General features: G+C 39.4%; 1 protein-coding gene across 1 annotated transcript; it reads right to left on the reverse strand.

Annotated features, from left to right (window-relative positions):
* Positions 1-220: 220 nt before the first annotated feature.
* Positions 221-3,187, reverse strand: LOC140230260 (uncharacterized). The gene is made up of 4 exons (XM_072310437.1): positions 3,051-3,187; positions 2,196-2,368; positions 1,479-1,553; positions 221-367 (listed from the first exon to the last, which is right to left on the reverse strand). Exons 2-4 carry the CDS (start codon positions 2,356-2,358, stop codon positions 342-344), a joined length of 264 nt encoding a protein of 87 aa, XP_072166538.1. The 5' UTR covers positions 2,359-2,368; positions 3,051-3,187; the 3' UTR covers positions 221-341.
* Between the last annotated feature and the right edge of the window lie 4,931 nt (positions 3,188-8,118).

The following is an 8,118-nucleotide window of genomic DNA, read 5'->3' on the forward strand; positions in this document are numbered from 1 at the left end:
CTCTCGTCCAGCCATTACATCCCCGAAGCTTCTCTCACCTTGCCGACAGTACAAATGTATTCGGCATCTTTCTTGCTCTCTATTCTTATATAGACTCTTTACCCCCACCACCCTCTTTCTCTCTCTCTCTCAATAGCTAGACAAATTCCCCATATACAATGGAATCAATATCTGATTAGGCGAGTCGATTTGATTTTAAAATAGTTTTATTGCCTTCGTTCGCGGCGCAAATCGAAGCACAACAGAAGGAGAAAACGCATTTGACGGCAGCTGCTAGGTGTTCTCATTGTCCGTTCCATGTCTCCGAGGTCAGGTCAAAGGTTGAAAGGTTGACTTCCTTCTTAGATGGCCTCTCCACCACCAGCTCCTATTCATATTAATGGACAATGTGTGAAAACAATTAAGATGAAAAAATTCTTCACTGAATTAACATTAAACCACTTATTTTCATAGAATTTAATCTAATTTGATTTCATTTAATCTAATCTAATCTAATTTCATTTCATTTCGTTTTAGTTCAATTTAATTTAATCTGATTTGGTTCAATTTGATTTAGTTTAGTCTAACTTAATTTCACTTACTTTCATTTCGGACAAAAGAATAACTATAGTATATCATTTGCACTAACATACGAAATCATTGAAGCTCATTTCGTATAATGATAAGGGGAAACATAGTGTAGATAGATACATTCATATATTGTGACTTTTAATACTGCATTAAAGAAAATTTGTTGGAAATGGAGGGGACTGCAGGCTGAAAAGCTATGCTTGTATTTTTCAGTCACCTAATAAGCAATAACTAATTTTAACTAACAAATAATTACACTGAACATAATAAATCAAGGCTGGAATTGCAGCAATTGTTTTTAACAAGAGTTATTGAGCCATGTTCATTACCCTCGTTAAGCCCTCTAAACACAACTCCACAGTTGTATCAAAGAAGATTTACCTTGCTTAGGAAGAACGGAACCAAAGCTTATGTCAAGTTTAAGGAATGAAACAACAGACAATGGTTTACCAATCTTTTATATGGGAGTTGGCGATTATATTTCTTTCTTCCCTAATCAAATGAGAAATGCCTAATCATAAGTCCAAAAATAACTTATTGAACCCGGTTTGATGTCTCTGCTAATGTATAATTACTTGGGTGATTACTTAGCAAGGTAAACCGCATTCCACACGTAGCTATATACAGGGGCCTGTTTCATATTAAGACTGAGCGTAAGTTGCGATCAATCGCAAATTGCGTTTCAATAACAACTTTGCGATTGATTGCAAGTAACGTTCACTCTACTGAAAGTTAATCCCTGATTTTTCTTAAAGTCAATCGTATCTTTATGAACCTGGACTTAAGCTTAGTATTGAACTTACGCTCGATTAAATGAGTTACGCCCAATAAATCGAGCGTAAGATCAATCGCAACTCTTTTCGAGACAGGCCCAAAGTTTTTTATGTTCATTTTTTTTTTCAACTTACCTGAGCAGAAGGCGAACTTGCCTCCTCGTCGGCTGCACCAGCAGGTCTGGTCCTCGTTCAGCTGGGTAGCACACGCTGAGAGAAATGGTGAAAGAAATCTTGAGATCCTGACAGAGTCACCAATTGAGGGTGAGGACGGATTTCATTGCTATTGTACTCTTTTTGATTACCTTTCCCCCCTCCAAATCGTTGCAAAGTTGATATGAGGATATTGTACGGTGTTGAAGGCTTTTTTTTTTTCTCCAAAAAAAGGTCTTCTCCTCTTAAATGCATGTCTAAAAAGCCTGTTAATCATATGAATTGCTTGTCATCATGCATATAAATGCTCTATAGTAATTTAGGTGAAACCTAAGGTGAAACCTAAAGGGTAGCCAATTTTGAAGATTAATAATCGGTTGTTGTTCTTTTTTTGTCACTTCACTGTTAGGCCTCTTCGTAATATTATTTTTCTTTTACGGCCATAGGTTGACGATTCTGCTCAGTTTTAATGCTTTTCAGAGTATCATTTGCGACACATGACTGGCATTCTATAAAATTAGAAGAAAATGATCATAAAAAAAACTGATATAAATGAGAATGGTCAGCGGAGATTTAGCAACAGCATGCGGGCATTGAAGTCTCGTAGCTTTTTGCTTTTCATCTTCGTAAAAAATAAGAAATAACCTAAACCATGGGGCATGTGCAATTCACAAGACGTTTGTAAAACACAACACTTACGCTTGTACTTCCTCATGCTCTGGCCCCTCTTCTCGGCGAGGTAGAACTCCTGCATGACCGGGTCCCTCTTCATGAACTCCATGTCGGCGGCGAAGTCGTCATCCTCGAAGGCCGAGGCGACGACCACGAGGGCCATGAGAGCGATCAGGACCTTGGAAACCATATTTGCTTTCCTATCGAAAACAAAAGCAAAAACAAAATAGAATGTCTAAGAATAATTCGGTGTGCAAGCCGCATACGATCACATATAACAGACTACATTTTACAATTGTTTTACATAACAATTACAATCAGTCCTTTTCGGGAAATGAATTAAGCAACTGTGACGGAACAATGGAATCAGATGATGAATGAGAATGTACATGTGATGCTCATAAATTTGGAAATTGTACGTTAATGATTATGATAATTATGAAAAGTGGAGAAGTTGGAACAATCTGACTGAAACAATCAATTTCTTTAAGTTTAATACTCGTCTGACTTTTGTCAATAAGAATAAGAAGCTCTTTACCGGTACGCGTTTCTCTGTCTTTCGGGGTTTTTTTCTAGAATTTGCTTATTTTGTGTGTTTTTGTTTCGATAGAATTTTCTATTGGCCTACATTTGTACCCAAATATCAATCGATAAAAAGGGGCTAACAGAAAGATTTCAAACGAAGTCAACCGTGGGGATACTGCCAATTGCCCGTTAGACAAATTGCGCCGAAGCAGTGTTTGCAGCAAGCAGATACACACCTTTTCATTTCCCCAATGGATTAAAAGAACACCAACTTCTACGTAGCAAAATGATAGCTATGATGAAAAACAGCTTTTAGTGTATAGCAGATAGAAATAATGAAAATTCTGCTGTACTTACGTGATGGACGTGTTTGGATGCAGGGAAGATGTCTTGTTGCTGGTGCTGGCTGCTGATGTTGTATGCAGATGAAGTTCTCCAAATTTATAGTTTTCTCCTTCCAAACCAGAGTCTACCACGACGCCATTAATGGGTTGTGACGTCTGGTCACACGTCTGAAAATACAAGGCTGATGCCATTATTTTCCGATTCTTGCGTCATAATCATGTTTAACATCGATCAACACGATAACATGATACTAAATGATGCAGAAAATAAATGTAAAAAGAGTGCAAGAGAGTGTGCGAAAGAGAGTCGGAGCTAGAAGATATAAAGACAACGTGCTCATCGATCAACAATCATTACATGACACGTAGCCTTGACTTTAGTTTTAGTTTTGTCTTTTTCTCTGTTTAATTCTTTTAAAGTTCATACTAACAAACTTCACCTCTAAAGTTCACAGTAACAAACTTCATCTCAAAGTCGTTTCACGTAAGGCTCTGCTGGTCATAATTGGTCATGTGTGACATGAGTTCCGCTGGTTACCACATTTTTAATGGCTTTTTATGGTTCGGAAGATGAATCTACTTTCCAAGATTATTCAAGAACAAGCTATGTTTAGACATGGGAAAGATTAATCGTCGGGCGAGACAGGATTAGATATAACTCGTTCTACATTTATCCTTACTAATTACTAGTTAGCAATTACTAAACTCATATCGAAGAGAAACTCCCATGAGTCTCTTCGACACATTTTCGTAATATTTCTAATTCTATGTTTGGTGTTATATGGGTAGACATAATCATAACATTCCGATTCTCATGCAAACAAAACAGCAATATCTAAAACGCCATTACTAGAGAAACCTAGCATGAAACACCAATACCTATATGGGGAAAAAACGACGGGAAAAATACAGATTTTCAAATACACTTAATGATTTATCCTTCTTTCAAATTGTTTAAGAGTTCCTCAAAAGGACAAATGTTTCTTTTTGATTATTTATTTCCTCTCATTGATGGACATGAAGTTTATTGGAATGAAAAATTAAGAGATTGAGATTGAATAGAACTGATTGAATTGAAAAGCACATATGCACTTGCATCCTAACTCACCTTTGCACTGATGAACTTGTATCTACCCTGTTCGGTTACACAATTTGACATGTATTGAATGATTTGTGAAGAAGTATATTGTGCTTTGCCAGATGCCGCCATCAAATTCAAGCGTCAGCTTAACCCTATTAAGCCCAAGCTATTTTGACTCTTAATTCCCAGGCCCAAGGGGGGGGGGGATGGATGTGCCCCCTACGTAACTTCTATATTATTTGATGTATCATCGATATATTTGGCACATAGGTAGAGCAACTCATATTCTACATGACCGTACATTTAAATTTTCTCAAGATCACCAATGGAGGGCGCTATTCATCAAAATATAAAGAAATACATAGGAAATATGCTAAAAACATGATTTCTGTATAATCTCTTTATCCCCAGTATATATGTTTTATTACAGACCAATCATTTTCATATTTGCAATAAATAATAAGCAAATGAAACCTTATTACTTGTTATGGTTGAAATTTCTCAAGGTCACCGCATGGGGGCGCTATTCATAATAACATAAAGGAATACATTATGAAACCTTCATGTGATAAGGCCCCCTCACACCTGAGCGAATTGCCTGAAATATGACTTGCGATGGCTGGCGAAAGGCGTTTTTGGAAAAATCGTTTTCAATGGTAATTGATAGTAAGTCATATTTACCCTTCGTGTTTGGGTTCGTACACCTTCTGAACTAACAGTTGCGATTATTCAAATTCGCACGGGATTTTTGAACATGTTTAAAATTTTCCGACGAATTGAAAAATCGTCTGTCATTTGCATCCCTTATTTAGTCTGCGGTAATCGTTCGTTTATCGTTCGTGTGCTATCGTCACGCATAGTCCCTCATCGCGCTTTTGCCAAGGTGGACCGATCTCGAAAGAACCCTAAACGAAGCAACACGATGACTAAATATGACTTACGCATAGAAACGGAGATACTATGACAAACGTATTTTCGCTTGCCATCTTATATGCGAAGGGAAACTAAGACTGACTTTTACTAAATTTGAAAGGCGATGCATACACGAAGGCAAGTCTAAGAGATACTATGACAAACTATGGATTGCGAAGTGATACGAATACGAGCGAATGACCTGACGAAAAAATTGGCGAATGCTGAGCTGCTCTCTGTGACCAGCCACTCGCCACTCTACTCATATATAAACATTCCACCTGAAAGTTTCAAAGTTTCTTCAGAAAAATGGAAGATGCAGCCCGCCTCAGAGTCCAGTATTTACTGGCAATGGCTCAGAATGATATTACACATCAGCAGCTGAACCTACACCAGTTCATCAGAGGCCGATTCAGATGGAGACGAGGCTTCAGACGACGTCGTATCTGGAGAAGGACGTGGCTGAACCCTGCCAGAAGAAGGGCTTTTGGAATCTACGACCAGCTGTTGGTTGAGCTCCGAAGAGAAGACCCTTCGACTTTCAAGAAATTTCCCTGCATGCCCCCTGAACTCTATTCCTGGAGAGGGTCAGAGGAAGAATCAGGAGGCAGTACACCTGGTACAGGGAGCCGCTGGAAGAAGGTCTCAAGTTGGCAGCTACTCTCTGTCATCTTGTGTCTGGCACCAATTACTCCGACATGCAGTATGGGTGGACGGTGCCTGAAAACACCCTATCTGTAGTGGCCAGGGAAGTGTGTCAGGCCATATGTGACGAGTATGCAGATGAAGTCATGACAGCCCCTTCAACCCCTGATGGATGGAAACAACTTGCTGGTGGATTCTACAAGCGGTGGAATTTTCCCCACTGTGTGGCAGCTATTGATGGCAAGCATGTGGTCATCAGAAAGCCTCCTCTGTCCGGCTCGCTACGCTGCAACTGCAAGGGTTTTTTTTTAGTATAATCCTGTTGGCTATCATAGTGGACAGTGACTACAAATTTATCTGGTGCGATGTTGGTGGTAGGTACAATACAATAGGGGAAAGGGGGTATGTCGAGTCAATTTAGGGGTACGTCAAATTTGTTATCATCTCACCTCCATTGTTACTGTTTCAATATTTATTTTTTTTTTGTTAAAATGATAGCAATTGGGGCAATTAATCTCAGTTTTTGCTTGATACCCTTTTCTTCTTCAAAGACGTGCTTTAAGAATAATTAGTAATATTGGATATTTATTTCACACAAATGATCTTTTGTGTAGAAGCAAAAATCTGAAATTGATTGATTTGTTTCATTATAATGTTGGTATTTCTATGTATAAATTTTCAATTGATGAGCTTCCTGACATTTTTGCACATGTTCATAAGAAATAACTCTCTTCATATCTACCCAACTCGTCATCGTGATGACTATCACCTTCCACGTACTCGCACAATTTCTTGCGAAAAAAAAACATTAATGTTTACAGTGCCAAAAATACTGGAATCTTCCGGCTGATTTTACTGTTTATCTTTGTCGTCCTTTAAATGTAAATGTTGCGTGGATGATTTCTCTGGCCGCACTGAAATCTGGACGGACCTGGTCGCTTTTATACTCCCCAAGGAGCGCACACACACGTACGAGAACGCCTGATCTATTCTTTCGTCTTCGTTTCCAATCGCACGCCATATCAAACCATTGCTCATTGTTCGTTCATCTTATCGGGTCATATCAACCCTTCGCTCGCCCTCGGTCGCAATTTACTCAAAGAAGTGAACCGAAAAATCGTTATCCTTCGCATGTCATATTTATCCTTCGCTTACCGTTCGTTGATCATATTTGACTTTAGTTTATAATCGGATGATTTGAAGGCAACTTTATTTGAAATCGTTGAATTCGCGCGCATTTCGTACGTTTTTCTCATTCGTCCCCCTTCGTCCCCCTACATTCGCTCAGGTGTGAGGGGGCTTATACAAAATTTGGGATAGGTACATGTATACTTATCACATTTCGTATTTGTATAATATTGGAATTTTTAGTTTGTAGATTAATAATATGATAATTTAATGATATTACAGGCATAATATGGGTAAGGGAATCAAAATGACACAAAAAAAGGGCAATCTTTGGAAAGTATTGTTGTTTTCAATTATCATCTCTACAGTATCTATTGTTTTCTGTTTTTGTCAAAAAAGAAAGGAAATAATGAAAAAAAAAACCATTTCAGAACCATAATTACTTCACAGTTTGTTTCTTCAGCACATTTCAGTCAAGAAATGCCTATTTCATACACTGTAATATTGTTAACTGAAATTGGAACAGAAAAAAGATGCAAAATTTGACTGCCATGGCAACCAGCATTATAAAATATAGCTAAATTATATGTGACCGTGTGTCAAAATGAATCTGACATTGGTGATAGAGTATGTTTTGTTTTGGTGTCAATAGAGGGAGCTGGTGAGATGTAGACAAATATTTTGGAATAATAATTTAAATACGATTTGAATAGTATGTGACAGGAATGTATGGTTAGGGTGCGGGTGTGAAGTGAGTGAGCAGTGAGAGTGAACAGTTGCATTTGAGGCTTGCTGGCGAGAAGGTGCGCAGACGGGTTGACAAGCCAAGAACAGGGCCTGAGCATCATTGCATCTAATTCGGCTGCGTCGCTTGGTGCATTCCCCGTAGACACCGCTGGCCGTCACTCAAAAAAAGGAAAAGGGACCGAGAAGCTCCGTCCGTATCCAGGCACTGAGTATCCGGACTTGTCCGAGGACGTATCCGGAGGCGGATACCGCCCAGTCTTTGAGTCGTCGAGTAATCCCACGCCCAGCTGTGAACAGAAACAGGCAGACACACGCGAACCGGACAACACCCACGCCACTCGACCGTGTGTATCCGGCCACGCCGTGCTGCCACGCCCGTATACACTTCACGCCGCGACGGACTGCAGGAACAGGCGTCAGCCACCTCGCGTGAACCGCGTATCCGACGCCAGGATCCGGCTTCGCCTGAGCAACACTGTACAGTCATCGCGCGGTTATCGACCACGTGAAAGTGCCTTTGATATGTAGGGACTTTATTCATAGGGGGGTTTTCATACGTAGAAATGCA

Source organism: Diadema setosum, chromosome 6 (assembly GCF_964275005.1).
Source record: "Diadema setosum chromosome 6, eeDiaSeto1, whole genome shotgun sequence".
In the NCBI taxonomy this organism is placed as follows: Eukaryota; Metazoa; Echinodermata; class Echinoidea; order Diadematoida; family Diadematidae; genus Diadema; species Diadema setosum.

What these genes read in the sequence shown, in the direction of transcription:
- LOC140230260 (XM_072310437.1), bottom strand. Translation starts at nt 2,358, where the DNA reads ATGGTTTCCAAGGTCCTGATCGCTCTCATGGCCCTCGTGGTCGTCGCC. An exon ending in GAGCATGAGGAAGTACAAGC is followed by an intron (nt 1,554 to 2,195) that starts GTAAGTGTTGTG and finishes CATTTCTCTCAG; the next exon opens with CGTGTGCTACCCAGCTGAAC. An exon ending in CAAGTTCGCCTTCTGCTCAG is followed by an intron (nt 368 to 1,478) that starts GTAAGTTGAAAA and finishes TAATATGAATAG; the next exon opens with GAGCTGGTGGTGGAGAGGCC.